The 26421-nt window shown below is 37.8% G+C and overlaps 2 protein-coding genes across 4 annotated transcripts; one reads left to right on the top strand and one right to left on the bottom strand.

Annotated features, from left to right (window-relative positions):
- Positions 1–5828: 5828 nt before the first annotated feature.
- ankrd34a (ankyrin repeat domain 34A) lies at positions 5829–15817 on the bottom strand. The gene is made up of 2 exons (XM_084088240.1): positions 15679–15817; positions 5829–8668 (listed from the first exon to the last, which is right to left on the bottom strand). Exon 2 carries the CDS (start codon positions 8568–8570, stop codon positions 6996–6998), a length of 1575 nt encoding a protein of 524 aa, XP_083944366.1. The 5' UTR covers positions 8571–8668; positions 15679–15817; the 3' UTR covers positions 5829–6995.
- Positions 15818–17657: 1840 nt separating this feature from the next.
- Positions 17658–24648, top strand: polr3glb (RNA polymerase III subunit GL b). Of its 3 annotated transcripts, none has more exons than XM_084089310.1 (9): positions 17658–17864; positions 18106–18216; positions 20365–20494; positions 21277–21345; positions 22000–22059; positions 22517–22587; positions 22704–22820; positions 23718–23809; positions 23897–24289. In XM_084089310.1, the coding sequence occupies exons 2-8, from the start codon at positions 18109–18111 to the stop codon at positions 23802–23804; spliced, it is 642 nt and encodes a 213-aa protein (XP_083945436.1). In that variant the 5' UTR covers positions 17658–17864; positions 18106–18108; the 3' UTR covers positions 23805–23809; positions 23897–24289. The 3 variants fall into 3 exon arrangements, with proteins under 3 accessions (XP_083945436.1, XP_083945435.1, XP_083945437.1); XM_084089311.1 differs by having other exon boundaries at positions 17664–17719; XM_084089309.1 differs by having other exon boundaries at positions 17660–17864; positions 23718–24648.
- Positions 24649–26421: the final 1773 nt, after the last annotated feature.

Genomic DNA, 26421 nt, shown 5'->3' with positions numbered 1-26421 from the left:
ATTTCAGTAAGACAGTAATGACGTGAGTTATTAGACAGTTAGGAGGAGACTTACACAATATAAAACTATTTTGAACACCATCTTTCAAGAGCAAGCGATTTTCCGAATCCTACATTGAACTCCGAGATTTGAGTCGTCAGTGAAATAGAGGGAACATATAGGCTACTGCTGTGGTATTGTGGTAAAGATGAATTTTAACCACTGATTCTTCACATGCTCGTCCTTGGGCAGTGAAAAAAAACTGGCTTTACCTTCACATTGTAGAACACAGGGTCTTCTCGACATGATGCTATCCAGTATCCACAGGAATCAGCTGCAGGTTCAAGTTTTCCCTGGTGTCTGCGCGCGCAATAAGTGGACGGGCAATATGCTAATGTTTCGTGTTGATGTCACAACGAAACTGCTTATGACTCATTTGAAAAACGATTCATTTCATTGACTCAGAGTCGACTCTTACTTTTGAAAGACAATAACTTTATATACGGTGCACTTTCAGATTTAAAACTTTGCAGGATGTTTTCATTCACTTGGAGACTGCTACACACTACATGAAAGGTAATTTTCAAAAATCCATAATAGGGGCAAACAAGAACGCATCACTTTGTGTATGAATCGTATGAACGTTGTGCTGAAGTGTTTTTTAACTTGTGAAGGACTTGTAAACCCACCCTTCAGAAGAAGCTTGTTCATATAATCCTGTCAGTCACAACGTAAGGGTATTTAAAAAGACGCCTACCTCACCTCATTTCTGTATGTAATTATACTTCCACCACTCCAACGCAACCGTTGTTTATATTAACAGATTAAAATAGTCCAGGGGGAAGGACTATGTCACTTTCAACGAATACGCTGAAATACGTTTTGTCTTCAGACTCTTTTTTACAGAATTAGAGACACGAATGTTGTTGTGATTGACATATAAATGACACTTGTCATTTAAAAACAAGTGTCATTTAAAGCTTGAGTTCTGTTGTTTCGGATTTGAGCTCTCCATCAAAAGCAAGCCAGCTATATTTGTCCATACCATTCAAGGATTAAACTCATGAAATAAGCCAACTATAAACACACTATAAAATAGTCTTTCTGTACCATGTTCCAGTTTTCTGAAGAAACATTGCTTTTTTTAAGCTTTGCTTTTTGAACCTTACCCAAAGTGGCTTGGTGTTGGAGACATTTTCCTGTTAGCTGATGTTTTGATGTCTGAGTTCAGTGGCTCTGTGATCTGTACTTTGTATCATGGTGTCTCACAGCTGGGAATGTGTGTGTGTGTGTGTGTGTCAGTGTTTTTTCAGGACAACTGCTCTCAGGCGTTGCTGACACTGCTGTGTGTTTAACAAACAGAAGAGATGAGACTGCCAGAGGTTCTGAAATTGGATGAGAAGAGAAATTCCTCTGGGATGAAGGTCACTCCACCGGGATGAAGGTCACTCCTCCTATGACTGTTTATGGAACATGCCCAGAGTCTGGAATGATCTGCTTGGTTTCATTTCCTTTAAATCATCTAGCTTTGTCTCTATTTCACTAACCACTCTTAAACTAGAAGCACTCATTCATTGTACAAGAGTCAAGACAGTTGTTTTCAACCAGTTTTGCATTATAATGCAATCCAAATCAGTACCAAAACTGTTTGTTCAGCAAAACATTCAAGTTTATTAATATTACAATGAGCTGCATTTCTGTCAGGACCACATCTTCAACAGTGTAATTAGATTGGAAAGTATTAGATAACTTATTAGTAATTACTTATCCCATATCAGTAATATTAATATACCCATAATCCCATATCAACCTCGACCAGTTGAACAATACAAGGACAGACAAGAAATTGCACTGTAGATTCTTTCAAATAAACAATCAATTGCATAAATTATTCTTGAACTGACCAAAGTGTGTAACTGGAGAAGGTTACATTAAAAACATTAACATTAAATGTTAAATCCAGTATTGTTTTGTTGTATAGTCTCTATAGTATTTAATGCAATTATATTAAATGTAGCCTAACTGTAATTAAATTACTGGGGGCAGTTGTTGCTGCCATGATTGCGGGTTCGAGTCGTAGTACCGGCAGGAAATGTAGGTGGGGGGACTGAATGAACAGCGCTCTCTTCCACTCTCACCCACAACTGAGGTGCCCTTGAGCAAGACATCTAACTCCAAATCGATCCCCAGACACCATAGCAAAAATGGGTGAAATGCATAGCAAAAATTCAGAGTATAGGACCATACTTGGATACACGTCACATGTGAATATAAACCTAAATTCAATCTCTTCATCATATAAAGCAATCGTGTCTCTTCAGAAAATTTGGACTAAACCGCTTAATTCATATGGATTATTTTTACAATCTCTTAATTAACTTTTTGAAGTGTCAGTTCTGTAGCTGTCTGGAGGGACAGAAAGCTCTCAGATTTCATCAAAAAGATCTTTATTTGTGTTCCGAAGATGAACGGGAATTTAAATTTTTGGGTGAACTATATCCCTTTAATGTTCTTGATGACAATGACATTATGGAATGCAAGAGGCTAAGTCTTGACTGTGTACAAGAGGAGGAGCTGATGGTGGTGGAGGGTAATTAGCTCCCGAGTAAAACAATGAAAGCAGCTGAAGGATAACTGAAAAGGCAGCTTAAATAGTAATGCTGTGATAGGTGCTGTGTTCCTATAGGTAGACATGGATCAGCTGAGTGTCTGACTAACGAAACCTGCCAGAACTGATACTATACACTTGATAGGCACTTCACGAGTTCACACTTACATACAATTAGAGGGGGTAAAGTTTAATGCGTATTTGGCGTGCTGTCCGGGGGGAGGGCTCTGAGCTCGGAGTTTGGCCCGAACCCAGAGTACTCCCCCCCCGTATGTAAGTGGTTAGGACTAGAAGTGTGGAGAAGGGGTGGTGGAGGGATGCTGCTTAACTGTCAATGGATTGAGGTGAGACTGCTGAATGTATATATACCTCTTACCCTTGATTGCTGAGTGCTCTCCACTTGTGTTAATTATCTGAACGTGCTCCTACCGAACTTTGTTAATAAAACATCATAACAATTAACGTTGTTTACTTAGGCCATGTTTACAACTGGTATTAAGCAGGGTTTTCGTCAGTCTAATTACTAGAGGGCAACACAAATGGGTACTTAAATGTTTTGAACTTGTCCAAGGTGTTTTCCACTTTCAGAGGTAGTTGAAAACCTTTGACTGAATTAGTGAATGGTGTAGACAGTCATGTGGTGGAATGTGTTCGAAGAGCCACAAAATACCACCTACTGACCTAATGCGTAAACTTTATAAGAAGCGTGCTAGACAGATGGGACTTGTACCAAAACGAAAAACGTACCAAGCACTCACAGCGTTCAGCGTGATCGCACAGATACTCAATTGGATTGAGATCTGGGGAATTTGGAGGCCAGGGCAACACCTTGAATTCTTCATTATGTTCCTCAAAGCATTCATGAACAATGTGTGCAGTGCAGCAGGGTGTATTATCCTGCTGAAAGAGGAACACCTGAATAGCCAGACCCATAGTTTCACAGCAGAGCATTGCCCAGAGCGTCACACTCCGTCCATCGGCTTGTCGTCGTCCCACATTGCAAACTAATGCAATCACTTCCCCAGGATCATGGCGCACACGTACACCGCCGTCCTCATGATGTAAAAGAAATCGGGACTCATTGGACCAGGCTGCCTTCTTCCAATCCTCCAAGGTTCTGTTCTGTTTTAGGCACTTTTGCCGGTGAACAGTGGTCATCATAGGCACTCTGATTGGCCCCATACGCAGAGTGCGATGCACTGTGTGTTGTAGAACATTCCTCGTGTAACCATCATTAAATTAACATTTTGTGTGACTTCTTGGGGCACAGTAATCTTCTGTTGGCTTGGACTAGACAGGATAGCCTTCATTGCCCTTCGTTGACGGGATAGCCTTCATTGAATCGATGAGCCTTAGGCGCCCAACATCCTGTTGCCAGTTTGTGGTTTGATCCACCAGGATACTGTTGGTATCCTGGTGGATCAATCCACAAGCCTTGCCGTTTCAGAGATTCTCTGAGCCAGTCGCCATGCTTTAACAGTTTGACCCTTGTCAAAAGTCCCATTTCTCCTGCATCCAACACGTTGATTAGAAGAATTGATTGTTTGCTTACTATCTAATCTACCTAGACCTTAAAATGTGGCCTTGTTAGGAGATGATCAACGACATTCACTTCACCTGTAACTGGTCATGGACAATGTTTTAGCTCATCAATGTATATTCTGCATTTTATTTATGCATTTAGCATTGTTTTTCATTCCTCTACACAACCCTATTAGAACCTGAAACCTAGCAGTGGAGAGCCACTGGTCTAAGATGTTGATTCAGTCATGTTTCAAAGCAGATTAAATCTTATGAAAAGAATAAACACCTTCAATTAGTCAGAGAAGTTGCACCACAAAGTTTTTTTTCCTTTTAAATAATTTAATACTTTTTTAAATTATTTGGCTTACTACATTTGACCTGTGTATCTCACTAAACATACAAAATAACAAGAAATAGTTAATCCATAATCCATTAAATAATGCATTGATAGTGTAACTGTGACCCTTCTATGTGAATGGAGAGCAGAACACTGGGGTACAGCTCAAAATACCCAACGACAGTGTAGCACATACAAAGGTCCATTGTGTACAGCACCTAAAACACCCTTTACACTATTAACATTTTTTTCAGGTACACTTGAACACAATTTCAATCCATTTACATGGATCTTTTGTACAGCAGGTCAGAAATATTGGATATATTAGATACAAACATATTTAGAAACAAATCAAACTCCTGTGAGTCGGTTATCTCACTTGTGTGTTAAATGAACAGAGAATTGCTAAAATCAATGAATACACAGCAAAGTGCAGAGATTCTCCTAATCACATCAGGATAACAGAGAGCTAGGTCATCAGAGATCTGGATTTCTGTCTGTCAGTTTACAGGAGACGGATGGGTTTTATCGCGAAGATTGCTCAGGAAGATTGCTGTAGCCACTGAGCTCCGGTTTGCTCATACATTATTTCCAACAAACATCCTGGAACACAAAAGCTACCGTAAAAGTTAAATTGCACCACCAACAATTCAGTTTTAAACATTAAAATTCATTTCAATAAAAATAAAAAACAACGAGAATAAAACCCTACAGGCATAAAAAAATATTCCTTTTTGTTTTCGTGATATATTTCAAGTACACTAAGGTTAATTCACATCAAGTGTAGAACATCTCAAAGCAGAAGCACTAAATTCACTCACATCATAAGCTTGAGTTGAACTATGTGTTTGACACGGACACACTGTGCACTGCAGCTCATTAGGGAAATTCATTCTCATGTATTATGTGCAGAAATTCCTCCTCTGAATGTAAACTGAGCTCCCAGCTCGTCTTGAACTATTTACCGCAGCATGTTACCACAGACACACGTCCAAGTGATTGTTCACATTCACGATAATAATATGAAATCAGTGCTGAGGCAGCACGGAATATTGCATGTTCAAACGCTTGAGACACAATTGTACTCTGTACAGTATGTACACAATATCTGTGCTCTGTGTCTCCAGATGGGAGTGTGGGTTAGGTGAGGGCTCTCTCTCTCCCCTCACCTGAGTGGGGTCAGGGTGGATCTGTGTGGTTTTGGATGGGGTTTGTAGAGTTTCTTTGGGATTTTGAGTTTTAAGAATTGCACTTCACTTATTTTGTATCACTTATAAGAGTTTAAGAAAGATAAACAACCCATCCAAAAGCCCTGAAACATGCAGTATGTTTAACTGGTACAATTATGTTTTGTTTTTGTTTTTCTTCTGTTTTCATGTTAATTGATTCCTTTAAAAATATTCATCTAGTTTAAACATTTTTTTGCACTTTCATTATGCATTAAAATGTTCTTCAGATACATGTTCATCTAAGACTATCATTCGTTACAGGAATATTCAGCAGTCAGCCATCTCCAGTCCTCTAGGGTACATCCTGTGGGAAAATCAGGAATGTTGCCATTACCAAATTAAAAGTCCGAACAATAAAGCAGCAGTAAACATCACATTAAAAAGGCTTGAGCATTCTATTATTTATAAGTAAATAATCAACTTAAAATTTAATTCACATTTGAATGAAATTACTTGAATGTATATCTGTATTGTAATGCTATTTATTTATATAATGAAATTAGCCTTTGAGTTTTGAACTTCACTTGATGCATTTTATCAGGATTATTAAAGACATTAACCCAATTATTCCACAGGATCATCACAGAGCCACACTCTCAGAAAAAAAGTGCAAAATAATTTACCTTTATGGGTACAGCAGCTTGTCACTGTAGCAGAACCTTTAATGGGTCATCTTTGTACCTTATTTAGCCCTAAAAGATTCATAGTAGTACCTTAAGGATACATAATATACTCTAAAGTACTAATATTCATCCTTTAGGGGTATATAAAGTACATACAAATATTGTCCCTTAATATATATCCAAATTTGGAACTGGTACTGCCCCATTGACAAGCTGTTGTACCCCTAAAAATACATTTTTTTGAAATGTTTTCTGACAGTGCATGACTGGAAGGAAGCTGATAGCCATAACAGCGCTAATACAAAGAGGAACCTGTAGAACACCAAATCTGTGAGGTCTCACCTGGGGCTTGCAGCAAATTCAAACACCAAAAGCACTTCCATAGACACTAATGGTTTCATTTTCACACATTCTTGATGGTCAATGAATAATCCTAAACAACATTAGAATCCAACGAAGAACAGAACATTTGTTCTAACTGATCCCTTTATGATCTTAAGTTACCATGACTCATTTTCTTTCATAATCTAAATTTTAAGATGGTTTTGTGTTCACAATGCATATCTTTGATGTATGTATTTTGTTTTAAATGAGCTGAACTGGACCAGAGCAGGTGTGCCTCAAAGAAGATGTAGATGAACCCGGCGAGGAGCCTCTCGGCCAGCACAGACTCCCATTCTCCTTCTCTCTTGCTCTCAATCTCCATTCATCTCCATAACCTTTTCTGTGAGGATTTCACGGAAGGTTGAAAGCTGCTTCATCTGCTCTGTCTGCATCGAATGTCTCCTCATCAGTTTCTTCTTCATCTTGAAGTCAGGCCCACGTTTTGGAGATGATGGTGCAACCGGCAGCAGGATCTTGCTCCCTGAGTGAACAGGAGAGGTGGGTTTTCCGTTGGCTCGGATATCAGGAATGGGTCGCTGGGGGTTGACGTTGAGAGGAGGAAGGAACCCAGGTCGTGTATGGGAGATGTGGTCCAGGAGGAGAGTCCCTGATCCCCGCCGTTCCAACAGTCCTGTTGGACGCCGTCGCATTGTGATGGGAGACACAGAGTTGGGAATGCTCTCCAGAGACTCTCGAGAAGAGCTAGTGAGGAGCGACAAGGGAGAGGCATTGTACTTGCGGCGCTCCACTGAGACACGTCCAGAATCTGGAGATCCAGGGATGGAGGCAGGACACAGGTGAGTGTCCGACTCGTAGTGTTCCATGCGGGTGAGTTTGGGGTGTGGCAAGCCACGGATTCCCGTCGATGCCTGAGCCACATTGTCCTGAGTCTCAGGGGCCGTGTTTCTACGATACAGTGACTGGTGCTGATGGACTTTATCCGCCCAGGACGAGCCACACAGTGCTGCACAGTCTTCCGAACAGGACCGGTCCATTAGCTTCGGAGAGGATGGGTCATGGGTCTCTATACTGTGCCTTCGGGACAGTAGAGGTCTGCCTGGACCGGAAACTGTCATCCCATTCATCTCTGAGACCAACTTGTCCTCCTCTGCTAAATCGCCCTCTATCCGCTCTGCTCTCTCAGCAAGTACGGAAGGAGCCACCAGACCCCAGGGCTCAGAGTTCAGTCTTTTCAGAAGCTTGCGGGGTGGTGGTCTCCTCTCCCCCTGTGGTCTGCTGGAGGGTAGTGGAAGTGCTGAAGTCACAGCGAAGCTGAAGATACCTTCCTCCTCCTTACTAGGGGCAGAGCCAGTGGTGTGGATCTCCACTTCGGATGGAGACATACAAGCAGGGGAGAGATTGTCCACTACGCTCGGAGACGGTGGAGAGTTCAGGTATTGTTTGGTCTTTTTAGTGCCAGAGGGTGATGTATCGGTTGTAATAATGATTACCTCTTTGCCTTTGGCTTTGCAGGCATCCAGCAGGACCTGGAGAGTGTCCCTGTCACCCTTATTGATGGCGTGTACAAGTGCCGAGGACCCAGAGTAGTCTTTCAAGCTGGGCTCAGCGGCGTTTTCCAGCAGCAGCGACACCACCTCTTTGCCTGCCTGTTCTGCACATGCATGCATCAGGGCGGTCCGACCCGATTTGTCGGGGATGTTTGGGTCTGCTCCCTTCTCCAGCAGGTATCGCACCATTCTCTGCCGGGTCTGCGGATCATCGTATCCTGCCAGACAGGCTGCTATGATGGGCGTCTCTCCTCGCTCGTTCCCTTCGTTGATATAGGCTCCACCCTCCAGGAGGAGGCGTGCGAGGCGGAGTTTGCCCTGGAACACAGCCTTCAGAAGGGCATTGCCCTCCGTGCGCAAGGCCCCTCCATCACCCATGATGTCACGCTCTCCACCTCAAGAAATCCAGAATCCCCCACTCTCCCCTCCTCCGGCCTCAGCACTGTCCGCACATCCCGGCTCAGATTCTGGTCAACCTGGAACGAAAACAAATAAAAGTGCTTTGTCATGAGGTACATTTGACAAACTTTGCTTTTTACTTAATTGCATGAATTTCTTTCAATTTCAATTTATTTTAAGTGTACTTCCTTACGTTCAAATATACTTCTGCATCAAACTAAATTCAGTTGAAATTCAGTAAGTGAATTTAACAGGCATTCTCAATTCAGTTTAGAATGTCACACAACTCAAATAAATCAAACAAAATCTGAAATCTAAAAGCACATTATTTTGATCAGACTCAAAACCACATAATCCACAGCACTCAAAACTCCATAATTACTCTACATTGTCTTACTATAGTCTTAACACTTTAAAATGATTGTTAATTGTTAGTTAACCATGAATGCATTAACAAAAGTTAATGTATATAAACTCATAAAAGTGTTGCCTTCTTAGTCAGTTGTGTTCTGAACACTGTGTCCTGTGCGCTGACACTCTGTACAGCCCTGTACTCTTTAACACAGTCTTCTCTCCACCTTCTCTGTAATGAAGGCAGGAGAGGAGATGATAATGGCAGTCCAGTAAAGAAAAGAAAATTGAATTCCTGAGTGGTGAAAAGAGCATCAAGACATGTGACAAGCTCAGTCCGCTCTGCACACAGATACCAGAGATTTACTGACACAAAAATTATGTATTTGATATCTGAAGTACTGCAATCGCAAGGTAAGGCAAATAAACCATATTTACAATATTTAACAGTTGTTTTTGACTGTATATAGGATGTTTTTTGAGCTGAAAAAAAATGTGTGGGGGAAGGGGGGGTTAGTGTGAAAGATTATTATAATTATTAGACCCAAAAAAGAGGTGAATGTTCACCCTCAATCAGAAACCTTCCCATCATGCAATGAATGAGCTAACTATCTTGGTAAGATGATTAGAGCGAGCAACAGGGGGTGGCAGGAGGGCATCCAGTCTAATAACAGCATTATTAACATTCCACAGCCCTCGAAATCAGTTTAAAATTATATGAAATTCAGTGAGCCCAAAGTCACATGGCATATTGATATAGTCACATCCTCTTTTCAAACTGAAACAATGAGCTACATGAACGTGGAGGAGAGAAATATTAAATTGTTTTGACTGAGTTGGCAGTCGATCATGTATTGTCACAGAGGGTTGTTAGGGTGGTTCAACTATGGAAGATGGTGACATTAAGTGACTTACTTGAGGTCAGTGGGGGAAAGGACAAACTGACTGTGCAAGGTAAAATCTGAGATGTTCCTTTACAGTTTGATTTGTTGAACACACAGAGTGAGAGTCCTCATCCATATATAATTTGTTTGATTTATTCCTTGTGTTCTTTCTCTCGCTGCTGTTCTGCATAAAGATCCTGAACTCTGGTGATATAAAGCAGCGATATGCCAAGATGTGACTAAAAAACAGCCAAGGACCCATGCCAGCCCAGGACACAACACACAGCAGATAAGTACAGTATGCACGCTACCCTTCAAAAGTTTGGAGTGAGTAAGATGGGGTGAGTTCAGCGTTAAGTTGAATTAAAGACATTTATGATGTTGCAAAGAACTGTTTTCAACATTGATGATAATAATAAGAAATGTTTCTTGAGCACCAAATCAGCATATTAGAATGATTTCTGAAGGATCATGTGACACTGGACTGGATTAATGATGCTGAAAATTCAGCTTTGTCATCACAGGAATAAATTACATTTGTAAATATATTCAAATATAAAATGATCATTTTAAATTGTAATAATATTTCACAATATTACTGATTTTACTGTATTTTTTTTATTTTATTTTTTATTAAATAAATGCAGCCTTGTGAGCATAAGAAAACATCTAAAAGTCTTACTGACCACAAATTTTGAATGGTAGTGTATGAACAGTATATAATACAAATGATTGCCTTATGTATATATATATATATATATATATATATATATATATAACATATATATATGTTCACTATACTTTAATATATCTTAACTGGCTGCTTTTGTATAATGTTATTTATTGAGTTCACTTGTATATTATGGTTTCCTAACAAAATATCTATCTGTGCTGCACCATATACCTTTAAACCTTTGTATATTTACATTATACAGCCGTCCCTAAAGTCGACTGGCCCACCAGAAGAGGCTCCGGTGCTCCTAATGCCCAGTCTATCTCTGGCAATATGAGAAGAACACTGGGAACGTTCAGAGTGTGTAGCTGTGCAGAATTCACATCCCTCCTCCATCACACCAATACACCCACAGACCTCGAGCTGCTGCTCCTCCTGCCTGCCTTCTTAAGGAATTCTCTGTGATTTCCGAGCCAGCTCAGCCAGGGAAAGCAAGAGGAATGCTGTTTTTGCATACTGATTATGCGAGGTGGAGAGGAACAGAGAAAATAACTCTGTTCTTTGAAAGTGTAATTGCAAAAAAATCCATCTTTAAGAGGCCAGGGTCTCATGGATTCGAGACAGTGAGGTTAATCTTCTGTCTCGCACAGGCAGCATGGATGACTCATCTTCATGATAGACTCACTGGAGAGATGTGGCACAAAGACTTGGGGCAAGCGTCGTCTCTCAGGAATCCACAGGCCTTCTTGCATGTATCCTGACCTGATGTGTACTGTGACCAGCCTATTTTAAAGGGTCAGTTCACCAGAAAATAAAAATTGTCATAAATTAAATTGAGCTTCTGCAAGAACCAATGAGGTTTGTTCTCACGTGTCAAGCAAGTATGGTTGAGCTTCTATTTACCATATATAAGTGCTCTATCTATATTAGCTGATCAATGTTTATATGTGAATGAAAGCCTAAATTAAATCTGTTCATTACATAGAACTTCTCTTCAGAAGACTGGGATTAAACCACTTGATTCATATGGATTTATTTTACAATCTTTTTGATTAACATTTTGATGTGTTTTGGGTGTACAGTACAGACTTTCAATGGAGGGACAGAAATCTCTCAGATTTCATTAAAATGTGGGGTATATATATAATAATAAACAATATATTAAAAGTCAGAGGGGTCCAATATTGTTTAGACCCCAATATTCTTCAGATACCTTCTTTTGTGTTCAGCACAAAAGTCATACGGGTTTGGAACGACATGAGGGGTGAGTAAATGATGACAGAATTTTCATTTTTGTGTGAACTATCAATTTAAGGACATCAGCCAAGGCTTTTGTTCTGGTTAATGTCAAGACCTACATTTTGAAGTTCTATTGCTATTGTCTGTGATCACAATTCACAGGTCTTCTTCACTTAATCATAAGTCTGTGTAAAAACACTCCTCATGTTTCCCTTGTCTTTGGTCAAGTATTTAGTTTATTTCATGAGTTCAGTTTCGATGCTACAGACTGCTTGCTCTGTTTAGAAGCAGTCAGAGCTAATATGTGGGGATATATGCAAAGAAGATGCTTAAAGTTATGTACGTGCATGCAGCTAGTGCAAATCTGCACCAACATCTGTGTTTTCTAAATAAATTGTTTTCTAATTTGCATAATTTAGATATACTCTAGAACCATGATGGTTATTTATACACAGACTGATTAAACAAGAAACACCTGGTACATTCCAGTTATGTATTTGCCAGATTAATTTTTTGCAAAGTGATTTACATCACATTTAACGTATACATTTTTATCCGTTTTATCAGTTTAGTCTTTGGCTCCTCCAAACATAAGAGGAAAAGAACTAAACTTCAAGACTTGCATTAAAAAAAAACATTACAGATGTCTGATTCTTCACTCACTTTTGTAACTCCAAAATGGACGTTATGTCACACATGATGACATATTGAAGATGCTGTACATAATTTTTTCCACTCTCTTTCAATTCATACAAACAACCGTCATCATCTTTCAATTATTCACTCTGTCAACATTTCTGTCTTTGTTCAGTCAGACAGCATTTCCGTCTCAAATCTCTTTGTAGCACTTTTGTAGCTACAAAGAAAACAAAACATAAAATCATTATTTTTACAGACTTATTCCAAACCACATAAATATGACTAAAGGCAGAAGATTGTATTTATGAAAGTGGACGTTATCTGATCAGATTTTAAGTAGTTTTTTTCTAATAGCTGTCTACAGCTTTGTCACTTTGAATTTACTTTTCTCTTGCATTTGTTGTGTATTAAAAGATATCAGGAGTCTCAGTCAATATTTGGTGTATGTGTAGATATCAGATATTGACTTCACTGTCACTGGCAAAATGACAGTTCAGACCGTCCCAAAGATTACATTTGATAGATAAATCGACCTAAACAAAGCCTTTGCTTTTCCCGGCATTCCCCATGGATCTTCGAGTGTGTACACACCAGTGTAGTGGAGAGCTCTGACCAAAATAAACTTGCCAATTTTGCAGCATGTTGAAAAAGCGTGTCGTTTTAGTGCTGCGCCATAGGAGCGAGGCGACATACCACGCTGTCTTGTCGGGACAAATCGTATCCAGTTCTCTCTGGTCTCCCGACAGATGATGGAAATTAATATCATGTCTTTATTCTCACTCCTCTGAGAGACCCCACCCCTGGCTTTCTTTTTTACGTAACAGCAGTGTGTGTGTGACTCTAGGTTTCATCTGAGGTTGCGCTAGTGGGCCCGTGAGCAGAAAGGGATGCGCAGTCAAACCTTTTCGCCCCACCAAGAGCTCCGTGGTGCCTTTGAGCTGCTGTTTGCCTCATTAGATCACACGGATCGAGGCAGGTGCAATCCCTTTTACAGCAGCTGAGAGAACAGCATCCATCAGCGGTGCACCGTTGACCCTGTGACCCAGTCGCATCAGAACTGCTGAGGAAATTCATCACTCATATTGGCAGTTTCAAAGAGAACCAGTCCTAAGAGGGGCAATGAGATTATCTCCATCATACTAAATGTCCTAAGCGTTCCTGACACGTCCTCTGAACTTTGTCTTTACTGCCGTGCCGTTTGTGTTTCTTTACGATTGTTTATTGTGGCATGTTTAGATCTTGGTGTCATTTTCATGGCCGTACATGTTGTGCTGAGTTTGTTTTTCTCCTACACTTGGTCTTTAATGAAATGAATGCCAACAAAACCACTTGACTCAACTAGACTGAGTGTTCAGTGATTTACAGAGCTGAGAATGAATTCTCATCCAATTCGAGAGCAATCTCTGCGTCTCCTTTCACATAACTTCACACAACCAACACATTCTTCTCTGCCCTCGTACTGCAGACGTTTTATGGAAAGTGGCTTCATGTGATCAATGTAGAAATCTGATGATTAATATACTATACAGCATATATGGATATGTCTTACATTTAAGATCATTACATTTGCTTTTTGCATTCCGACATTGTTTTTAAGACAAATAAGCTTATTTTACCCCCCGATTCTCCTTGCATCTGATCATGTCCCTCTTACTATTCCAATTACTTTTACATTTTACTCATTACTGTAAAGTAGTATTTGTACTGTCTTACTGTCTTATAGTTTTTATTTTAATAAAAAAAATAAGTAAATAACCAACTAGCATGATGATTAAATGCTTTACAATAAATGTATTTTTTCACATGACAGTAATTGAAATGAGACTGTATTTTGTAGACAGTCGGAGCAGTTTCAGAATTTGATGCGTTTCAGACTCGACTTGCACGCCAGCTGCAAATATTTTCAGCTCAGAACTATTTTTAGTCTCAAAGCATCAAATCAGCTCTCTGATGCAAGCTCTTTTTCTTTTTTTTTCTTTTTTTGAAAGAATTTAATTTTAAAATATATATTTTTTTTAAAAACGATAACATGATCCAAAAATATATATATATATATATTTTTTTTTTTTAAATAAGTAATGAGAACTGGGGTGTAAAATACTTAAATTGTCATAATAATCAAAACTCTTAATAGTCCTAAAAATAGGCTTCATATGCAAAGTACAATTCCTTTTGTTTTCTTGATTTTGGAGTGACATCACTGGGGCATCTTTTTGATATCCTTAGTGAGATTTGCCTATATGCTTTATATACTAAATTAATACTTTTGTGCAATAGAATTTTTTATATCAACCACTTGCCACCATATGTGGTATTGCTATTGCCATGTTCAAAAAAACCGTAGCAATATCATACTTGTTCATTGCGGTACAATGGCATTATTTCCTTCTTATATAGCCAACAATGCAAGCAGCAACATTTCTCATGACTTAATTATGTAATTGGAAATATTACTAAAATCATACAAGAGAGTAACCGCTGATTGTGTGTCGCTGTCCGCGGTGCTGAACGTTATTCGCAAAAACGGAGCAGTTTCAGAATTTGATGTGTTACAGACTGGTTTTACACGCCACCTGCAAATATCTTCAGCTCAGTACTATTTTTAGTCTCGAAGCTTCAAATTTGGTGTCTATTCACGTCAGCTCTGTGCCTGACGCAAAGCCTCAGTGTCCACAAATGAACTTCCGAACAGCAGACACACACTTCAAGTCTCTGTAAGAGCAAACATGCGCCAACCGCCACATAAAGGCTCATTTTTAAGTTTTCGTGTATTAAAGTGAGAGAATGAACATTATAGCAGCATAAATATCCGTCTTAAACCTTCTCTTAGACACCCAGTAAATCTTCAGTGATCTTTTTAAAAAGGAAATGCCAGCACACAGTCGGTGTAGCCGAGAATCCGAATTGCGGTGCATGAATTTGTCAGCTATGAACGTTTATAAAGCCTTATGAACAGCAGCAGCCACATGCACATCGTTCCTCCAATAAAACATTTGCTCTTACCTTCATCAACTCACACCTAAAATGAGCAACCATTTCTAAACAGTGCACATGCAATCCGGCGGAAAATGATTTCGTAGTCGTTTGCATGCTTCTCAACATGGAAAAATGCTCTATAAAAGTGGTTTGAAATGTAGCCTAAATATGAAGAAAGACGGTGCAAGCAAATATTAAGATATCGCTGCAATATGAAGGACTGAAGTCTGCTTAATTATGACCACGCTCAGCTGAGAATAATACAAAATAATAATACATTTTAACACTGAAGCATTTGCAGAAGAGTGTGTCGAGAGAGTCTCACCGTGTATCTGCTGTCTTCACTCCATCAGAGCGGCTGGTTTTCGCCCGAGAATCCAGAATCCAGCTGCTGCCCCGTGTCTTACATCCCCCACATCATCTCTCCTCCTGCGACCGAGAGTTTGGGAGACTCTGCGGGGGCGTGGAGTGGGCAGTGAGCTGATGCGAGTCTCCCACGATCACGCACAGACTCACTGGCTGTCTGACTGCTCGCATGCACAGCACCATCTCTGCTTTCCACTAGGGGGAAACTTTATTTCAATTATTATCATTCTTTTCATTTTATCATTGAATTTGTTCCTCTTTTTTGATGCACCCTGCATGTGTGTGTGTCATGGTGTGCTGTGTTTTACAGGTTGAATGCAGTTTGATACCATAATAATAACAGTAATAGACTTGTCTTGTCTAAGAAATAGACCAAATTTGGCTTGATGCATGAGAACGTTTAAGCATTGTGTGTGTGCTTTACACAGCCAAGTTAAGGCTGCTCTGAGCAGGCTCTGTGCCTGCTCTAAATTCTGTGTAAAGACGCAATGGCGCATTAAACCCATGCAAAATATAAAATATGCCAGCCCTGACCCACTTAATGCCCCAGTAATGAATGATGCAGCATTGGTGCAGCCTTAAACAATGTTGTTATCATGACAGAGCTTTGTTTTCTTTCTAATTTTGCATTTTCTATATCCATCATTTTATATTTAAAACAAAGTACGACTTGCACACAAAAATATCATTCGATTAATCTGTGTAAATACATGCCCTGTGCAGCATCTGTGCTGGTTTTGCAGTGTAAAGATGGCATCTTTCAGGTCAGTCAAACTTTATAGCTAAAATCCACTTAACACATTTGCAGAGGTGCATATTCTCCCTCAATATAAATCTGGATTTTTCCTTGCCTTTACACCTTTTTTAAATTCATATATATTTTTTTTTTTTTGGGGGCCTTGATATATATATATATATTTATCTCAAGGCCCTCTCTGCAAGAAAGAAGGGGGTGTGAAACAATTCTCAGACTGCATAAATACTAATTCAGTGACTATGGCTATTATTGAACACAGTTTCTATGGCAACCGATTCAGTGGATTCCGACAGAAGCGTTCCCACGGTGACATGCACATGCTGCAGGAGAGAGAGAGAGAGAGAGAGAGAGAGAGAGAGAGAGAGAGAGAGGTTATAGTAGTGAATGTGCTCTTTACTCTGCATGTTTAGACTTACATTATGGCTTGAATTTTGTGTCCCAATATTTCAATTAATGTTTATAGTTTTTGTTTAGTTAAAATTAGGGTGTCTTATTGAAATCAGCCCATCCTTAATTTCTGTCTCTCATACTAATACACACATATTTTCTGATTTTGACGGGGGAGGCTGTGAGTCAGCAATATCATGGTTAGTTTTCCTTTCATAATTTATTTATTTATTTTTTACAAATGCAGATTTAGCTGAATTTTAACAGTTGTCAGGTTTTCTAGAAAAGTGCTGTAAGTAGCTTCATCAGAACAGAAGGAAATGGAAATGCACTGATTTTGAAAATCTCTTTTAAACACTTTTTGTACACAAAATTGGGCAATATTGTTAGTAGTGATAAAAAATGAATTTAATTGAATTGAACTGAATTGAATATTATGATGGGAAAATGGGCCTGGGAAAAGGGTAAAACAATAAAATAAATAATAAATAAAATGTACTTTATATATATATATAAATGTACTATATATATACATGGTAAACTGGTTCCATGACAGCTTTAACGTTACCTTCATATAAAAAAGAAGAAAAGTTTAAAATATAGTTACTGATTTGTTATAGTTTTAATACAAATCAGCTTTTGACTGCATGTAGTTGGAAAAAACACAATTTTCCATTTGATCCTCCATCAGAGCTGTTCAAATAATTTTTTTTTAAATTAAGTTGTTTGCTTTTCAAGACTCACTCCGACTAGATTCGTTTAACAGACAGACGCGGAACCATAAGTGAACGAGCACACGTTTCTGGCAGGAACTTTTTCAGCGGCGGGCAAAAACAAATATGCAGATGTTTGGCGGGTGATTTTACTGCTCTACATCAATAAAATCCATGAATTTACATGACAAACAACTGCGTTTAACATTTACGGATCATAGAATAAATGCTTGAGGCACGATGAATTTAAGTTATAAATAAAGAGGGATTTCGTCGCATTTTTTGTCTGTGAGTGAACGAAGCGTGTTTAAACATATTTCGGTGTAAACTAATAAAAATATATTTATACATACATATTGTGTATATATTATGTAAAATATTTACATTGGTTTGGATATTTACTAAATGTCTATTTTGTAGCCGAATAGAAGTGTGCTCAGACAAATAAGTATTAAATTTATAATCATATCAATCATATAAAATAAATCAAGCTGATGTATAAATGTGATATGTGGTGATTGTGTCTCAGATAATGGCAGGAAGGGGCAGAGGGCAGCTCACTTTCTCTGTGGAGATTGTTGGAATCGGTAAAGGAGAAAATCTCCCTCCGTCCACCGTCCAGCCGACCCCTGTATTCCCTGTGAGTGTTTCAAGATAAGATTAAACCTCATCGGACTGATATTAATTATATTACATTACACTTATGTATTTGGCAGACGATTTTATCCAAAGCCACTTACATTGTATTCAAGATACACATCAATTCTTGCACTCCGAGACTCTCTGAGAGTCGAACCCAGGCGTTCCTGGCGTCGTTGAGCTCCAGAAATCACACAACTAAGTAATAACATATTCTCCATGTAGAGCAGCCCAAAAAACTGTAAAACAAAGCAAAAATGTATGAATGTCATCACAACAAAATATTAAAGTGCTATTTATTTTAAAGTCCCCATGAAATAAAAATTGAAGTTGTGTGGCGTATGGATATGTTAGGCTTAAGGTTATCTGTAAGCTAGTGTGCTCCAAAACAATGACAAAATTCACATTTAGAAGATATAAGCATTCAAAACTTACAGTCTCTCACTTCCGCCAATATAGATCAATGATTTTGATGACATTTCTCTACACTTCAGCTTCTCATCAGATTTTCTGTCCAATCAATTTTCTGTCTTATTTGAATTCTACACAGAATGCTATATTTTATTTAGATCAGATATATTTAGATTAGGAGGTAACTGCAGATTTTCCAAGTTCAACGGCTCTGGCTGAGCTGTGATAACGCGATTGACTTTTTAAAAGGTGGAGGAGCTGTTTGATATATCCTGCCCTGTCTTCCTGTTTCAGTGGAAATTACATCAACATTGAATAATGCTGAGCTTTTCAAGGCACTTCAGTGGGCTTTTAAAGATAGCACAACCAACACGTTTTACAAACATAAGTGCAAGTTTTAAATTACTATAAAAAATACTGTTCATAATAAAACAAAAACTGGTTGTTAGGAATTGTTGAAACATGTGATGAGTTGAAAAGTCACTGCAAAAAAATGGTTAAGAATAGTGAATAGTTTTGAGAAAAACTTTAGCATAATGAATCAGATATTACAGTTTTTCTCAATTGCTAAAACCCATTGGCTGAACAAAGTTCTCAGTTGCCTGAACTCATTTTGCTAATTGTGCAGTCTGTTGTCAATACCTGGCTTAAACCATTTCAAATGGTAAAACACAATTTGCAGATCTTACTTAGACTTTTCAGCAAAACGCTAAACACATTCTCATTCTCAAAACACATTCTGCACTCTAATGCACATGTCATCCATACTGGTAAACACAAGTGGCAACGATCAAATATAAATAGAGAACACATGTCATTGATTGAACACAACCACTCAAAACTCAAATGATGCCCAAAGACAAGAAGAAGCACACTGATCACACGTTTACTCCTTTGATTTTTGTCCCTTTTAGTATTGTATACTGTAGTACAGTGCATTGTAGGCTGTATACTGTACAATGAACAAATTGTATGGCTTGAACATTGTGCTTTCCATTTGTTAACAGCACTGACTGCTCAATAGATTTTGACTGGTTGCAACAAAGAACAAGAATTACAGTATCACAGAGACAAAGGACAAGTTTGTGAGATGCAGGGTACAGTACTGTAAAAATAGGTGTACAAGGAGGAGGAAGAACAAAAAAAAATTGCAAAGAGCAAAGCAGAGTAGTAATTTCTGATCAGTTTTGAGCTACTATGATAGTTTTTGTTCATCAAAAGACAATGATGGAAAAATATGAAATTTGTTTTGAGATTAAAAATGTACTTCTCCCTGAACTTTTTGATGGTACAGTAAGGTGTCACGGGTAAGTCTACAAACAGAATAGCAGTCTGTAGATATCTTATAAAAGAAAACTATATGTTTTGAACAATGTGTTTTCTATTTTTTGGTGTATTGTTTACTGACTGCTTGATAGTGTATATCATTTTGATCACTTTGTCTATGATTTGAGAGCAGTGTTCGATTTTGAACACAGGTAAAACTGTTTTGAGGCGAAAGTTTCATTTTGCAAGAGGAATCAGAGGTTTTGTAAATAGTGCTTGAAGATGAGGTTTTGTGTTTAATGTTTTCAGAAAAAGGAGCAAGGTTTCAGAAATTGTGTTTTAGCAATTGAGAAAAACTGTAAAAGCGCATTTATGTATAGGAATGTTTAATTCAAAGCTGGTGTTTGTTTGACCCCTTATACAAGACGGATGTGTATCAGCTGTCCTTCCTCAATTCTGTGTGATGTTTCAGCCTCTGGATCAGAAGCCGGTGCCCCTGCAGGCGGGTGAGGAGGCCGAGTACATGCTGGCACTCAAACAGGAGTTCAGAGGAGCCATGAAGACACTTCCATTTTACATCCGTCCAGCTGCACCCAAGAAAGGTCAGTTCAGGGTAGAGGATGCGCTCTTTACTGGCATCTATAAAGTTACCATGATATTTTTTTTTACAGAATGTTGTGGTGCTTATTATAAATGATTTATTTGTGCACATGATTATTTATTTTTTAATTCATAGGGAATCCCCCTGTTCTCTTCATGATGAATGTCTTGGTGTAGGGCGGGGCTAAATAAATATCCTCCACAACTGACTGCAAACTGGCTTTCACATCTGGAGCTTGACCAAGTCCAGCTCCACCTCTTCTGACCGAATGGGCGGAGCCTTATAACCATAATAGGATTAGGGTGTGGTTCAACCTTATAGCTCCACCCATTATGTTCAGTGAGGAGGGGCTGGATGTCAACTCCACCCATTTGCTCTGCAGTCTCCATTTAGTTAGCAACGCACAACATCCGATGATACAATCAATTCCTGAAGGACAAAATAAAATCCCGCTCTACATTTTACTCATTCCAGAAGCTTGAATATATCACAATAGGAAGAAAAGTCTATTGCAACTTCCATTTCTTGCCGACTTTAAGACATCCTCCATTTCTTTGCCATATAGATTGAAGACAAAATCCAACGTTTTTAAAACAGTTTTAGACTGAGACTGCATAATTTATTAAATAAATTTTTACTTTTTATCAAAGACTTAAAAACAATCTAAGATCAAGGATTTTAAAATTTACAGGGATTTTTTTTGGCCAGATGATTTCTTCCCTTTTTTTATGAATAGGTCTATATAGTGATTAGCAATTTGAAGTTATTTCTTCCTCTTGACAGATGTGGAGCGTTATTCTGACAAATACCAAAAAAGCGAAACCACTGACAACAGTTTGGAATGGAAGCCAGGTGAGTGATTTATGTCAGTGATTCACTTCAGTGCTATTTTAATATTATTTATATATTTTCAAATAATATTTTGAATTAGTATTTATATTTTCATTTAAGTTTTTTTTATGTGCTTTCGTGATTTTAAAATGATTCTTTTTTATATTTCTAAACAGTTTTAAATTATTTTTATTTCAGTTTGTTTTAATTCATTTAGTCATTTTAGCACTTTTTAGACCATGCATATTTAATTAAAAAAATTATTTTACAACTTTGTTGCCATGACAACAAAAAGCCTAAACCAGTAAAACAAAAAAGAACTTTACAGCTCAAATAATACACGAGTACTAACAGAAAATGAATTTAAGTGCTTTTATGAAATTATATGCCTCACATTTCAGCTTTTAAATCCTCTAAAAATTGGCCCCAAGTGCCTCACCGTTCGCCTTTTTTAAAGAGCACGCGGGATGAATCGAAATGATTTTGTGTGGTAACAGGCATTATGCTGAGGTTTACTTGCATTAAACCAATGTTCAAAATAAGTTTTTCATCTAATACTTTTATTTCAGTTTTATTACAATGAACAAAACGTTTTTCTAATAGTTTTAGTTACCAATAACAGCACTGATTCACTTGCACGCTTGTGTGATCCTCTACATCCGTTTGTGTTTTCAGACTGGAGGCGTTTTCCGAAGGAGCTGCGCGTGAGGGAGAAGAGACCGCCGCAGAGAGACAGTGAGTTTGTTTGATGCTCTTAACTGGCTCTTATGCTCTAATACTGGACACTGTGTTCTGCTGCAGAAAGCATGGGTGTGTAAATGTGCTCCTGTTTAAAGCCGAGATAAGGGAGCAGGTGAGGCTGATGTGCTCATGAATGAGTGTGTAAAGACAAACCGCTCCGGCAGGTCTGCGCTCCGCTCTCTGACTCATCGGCGTCTCTGGGGAAATCAGAGAGACGGCTCTCAGCCGCGCTGCACACACATCTCCAAAATGAAAGGATGGAGAGAAAGAGAACGATGAGAGAGGGATGAAGGTTTGGGCTTGAAGGGCGTCTGTCACTAAAACAGGAGAAACAAGTTTATTTTTAGGCTTTTGTCAGAGGAGCTGTGATCAAAGAGTAGATGTTATTATGGGAGGATGTTGCTGATGTCATTTCCACTGTCACAAACATGCTTTGCTTATGTGGTTGCAGAAAGCCAAGCTGTTCCCAAACAACCCAAACAGCCACGAGTGGACAAAGAGGAGATCATACGCAAACTGGAGGTGTGCAAATACTTGCCATTAATGCGTAATGCATTCAAAAATAAGGAGTTTTAATCTACTTTGTTACACATTCCCATAAAAATTGTGGCATATGAACAAACTGTGTTTCTGTACAGACTCTGGAGCAGAAAGAGGAAGAAGGGAGTTCTGATGAAGGGGAGGGAGAGAAAAAGAAGCCAGAAGAGGAAGAAGCCGAGGGAGAGGAGGAGTGTGATGAAGAGGAATTCGAGGGCGTAAGTGATTCCTTTCTCTTGTGATATTAAGCCAACATGTTTGATCAACAGAGAATGTAAAAAAAGAAAAGAAAATGCTCAGTTGAGATGAAAAAATGGGCCTGCAATTTATGACTTAAAATGTCAAACTTAAATGCATTGTAAATCGCATTGGATTAAAGCATCTGCCAAATGCATAATTGTAATGTAAATTTAATGTTATAAGTTCAGTTGATTCTAACGTAAAGGAATATTTTGAGTTCAATACAAGATAAGCTCAATTGACAGCAGTGTTATTTTTTAGGTTTTTATTTAAAATGATAGTTTTAGTAATTGTGTTATGTGCTTTTGTCATTTTTATTAGTTTGTTTTATATTACTAGTTAACATTAATATATTTTAATTTTAATTTTAGCCATTTTAGGACCTCAACTTAAAAACGTATTTTTTGTAAGTTGCCAAAGCCATTTTTCTGATCCATAAGTTTTTTATCTCATTTTTATATTTTATTTAATTTCAGCTTTATTTCAATTAACAAGTTTTAGTTTTAGTTAACAATAACTGACTGGCAGTAATTGTGGCATAACGTTGATTTCCACAAAAACTTTTACCAAAAAAGGGGAAAATCTGGGTTACAGTGATGTTCTTAGAATGACTCCATAAACATTCAAATACTCACAATATGCAAAGTAAACAATATGTATTTATATAAATCCCTTACTAACCTTTTCTGTTTTAAATGCAGTTTTACAACTTTGTTGCCATTAAAACATAAAGCCTAGGCTAAAACCAAATGGTTAGCGAGACCGACTGGTAACCCAAAGGTTACTGGTTCGATTCCAACACTGGCAGGAAATGACTGGAAATGAAACCAATGTTCAATATAAGTTTTAACCAGTTAATCATGTGTGTGTAACAGGAAACAGATTACGTCATGTCCTACTTTGACAATGAGGAGGAGTTTGGAGGGGAAAGTGATGATAATATGGATGAAGCTATTTACTGAAGCAGGTGACCATGGCTCCATAGCACCCTCCTCTGGACCTGTTCTGGGGTGGATCATTATGTTTGGCAGCTAATGTTGAAATCTGTATGCAGTGGGCTTCCTCTCCTCCAATCGGCTGGCAGGGCGTTTGATTGCTGACGAAGAGCTTCTGAATCTGAGGGCCACGGTTGGAGGACACAGAGAAAGGCACTGAAACGAAAACTTCTCTCTTAATGCAGCTATACGTTCTTAGAGCTTTGTAAATGATTATTCTTGTGTAATTTTTAAGAATCTTACCTATAAACATGTATGTTTTAGTCTAAGTTTTAGACATTTGTATTTGTCTGAATAGCTTTTATACATCTTAGATTTTGGATAAACACCAGTAAATGTAGATTGTTTATTTTGTATGATAATTAAGTAATGTTTTATAAAGTCTTAAGTCAAGTGGTTGTAAATATTCATGTTATTGCCATTTTATGTGATAAAGTCACACTGTTTTTTAAGATTTTGTCTCAATGAATATAGATTGGATGGCTGGATGGAGTGTAATTCTATGGTTTATATCCAACTTTGCTGGATATTTCCCTCCACACTGTTTGTGTACATTCATTTGTAATCAGAATTCACACAAACCCCCTGATAACCACACATGATTTTGACTGGAAACATTATTTAGTAGTATGAATCTGCATCCATCGAAAAAAAATTACATTTACAGAAGAACGTGAAATTGTATCTTGAAAAAATGAAATTGGATTATTTCTTGAAATAATCATATACCCTTTACTGCATGAATAACTGGAGCATTTGAAATATCTATGCAGATTAAAGCATCTTAAATATAAGCTCTGTAAAAATATAATTAATATATTTGTATTAATATAATAATTAATTTATTAAGGAATAAATCCTTGAAATAAATATTCCTGAACACAGATTAGATTTAAAATATATAAAAAAAAAAAAATCAACCTCATCATGAACGTGTATCAGAGTTGCTTTTGTAAAATTGACTAACAATATAGGCCTGTGTGTGTGTGTGTGTGTGTGTGTGTGTGTGTGTGTGTGTGTGTGTGTGTGTCTTAGGGAATTAAAGTACCACAGTCTATACGTGTCTTTAAATGTCTGGTTAAATTGATTCACAGGTCTCTGTCTCTCATCACCTTTAATTTGCTGTGAATGTTTCTTTCAAGTCAGAGATAATAGCTGGAATATAATTTGACCAGAAACACCTGAAAAGAATCAGAATAGAAAGAAAAAAAAATCATATTTTGTTGAGCAAATGATCAGCAGAGGAGAAAGAATTGTTCTAGACGCGACCCTTCAGCTCGAGAACACTCCGCTGGTTGGGCAAATTTGCTGAAGATGAATTTAGTGGCTGACTCAGGCGTCCTTTAACAGAGAACAGACAGGGGAATTCTTCCAGGAATAAGCCTGGGCTTTTATTCAAGGAAGCGGAGAGCAGTTCATCTCCAGTGGAAGATTATAGCAGCTGGAGACGACTGACATAAGAGCCGTCAAATGAAGCCGCTGCAGTGATATATTCACTCTAGACACCCTGAACACCGATCAGACACTACAAATCCAGAAAGCTCAGTTAACTAAGCTTCAATAATAAGCACAATCAACAGCTACACTGTTAGATCAGGGTTAATGCCAAATGTCAATAATAATGTATATGCTCAGGAAATAATGCCATGTGGCAGAACATTTCAGACAATGACCATAAACTTTGGTGGACCACCATAGAAAGACATACCCCAATATTTAGTGTTCAAATAATGCAAATTTCCCTCAATCCTTAATAAATGATTACAGCCTTGCAATGTACAAAGTACAAACAGTTTAATATATTAAATATTAATTTATATTAAATTAGAATATTTCTATTCCAACATGTTTTGTGTCAACCATTTTAACTGAATTTTGGAGGTTGAATATTACAGTGTTTACAGTATATTATAAATATAATGATAAATAATTACAGCTTTAGTTTTTTTTTTTTTTATGAAAGTTTTATTTTTTATTAAAATATCCACTGTTCTTTTATAACAGATAAATGCTAAGAAAAAAAATCATTTAATTTCATTAAAACCCACCTTTTAGTTCAATTTTTTTAAATAAAAAAATAAAAATTAAAATGTAATGGTGGTAAATAGGGACATGCAAATTTGCTGATAATCAGATGATAAACAAAAATGTTTAAATCTGGTTTTATTTTTAAAATAATTTTCATTTACACTGAGACTGAGTTACATCAATCAAATAATGTCTAAGTTAAGCACCCTGTTAAAAATGTGTTCAAGTCTATGCTTGCAAAGACATGACAAACTAATCGCACAGATGTTTACCTTGTTTCTCCTTGCACTTCACAGACTAAAATTAAAAACAGGCAAATTACTGAAAATCATGCATATGGTTATAATTTGATTTCTTAATTTTTTCCAACACAATTATCAAGATTGCAATCATCACAGACAGCAGAAGGTTTGTAAACCGAGAGTGCATGGCTGTGTCCGAAATCGCATACTTCCCTACTATATAGTAGGCGAAGAACAGTATGCGACAAGAGTAGCATGTGCGAATTCACAGTACTCATAAAGAGTAGGTAAAAAGTACCCGGATGACCAATACT

Source organism: Abramis brama (genome assembly GCF_963993115.1).
Source record: "Abramis brama genome assembly, chromosome: 17".
Taxonomy (NCBI): Eukaryota; Metazoa; Chordata; class Actinopteri; order Cypriniformes; family Leuciscidae; genus Abramis; species Abramis brama.
The sequence above is the reverse complement of the archived record's forward strand: the minus strand, read 5'-3'. Positions and strand labels throughout refer to the sequence as shown.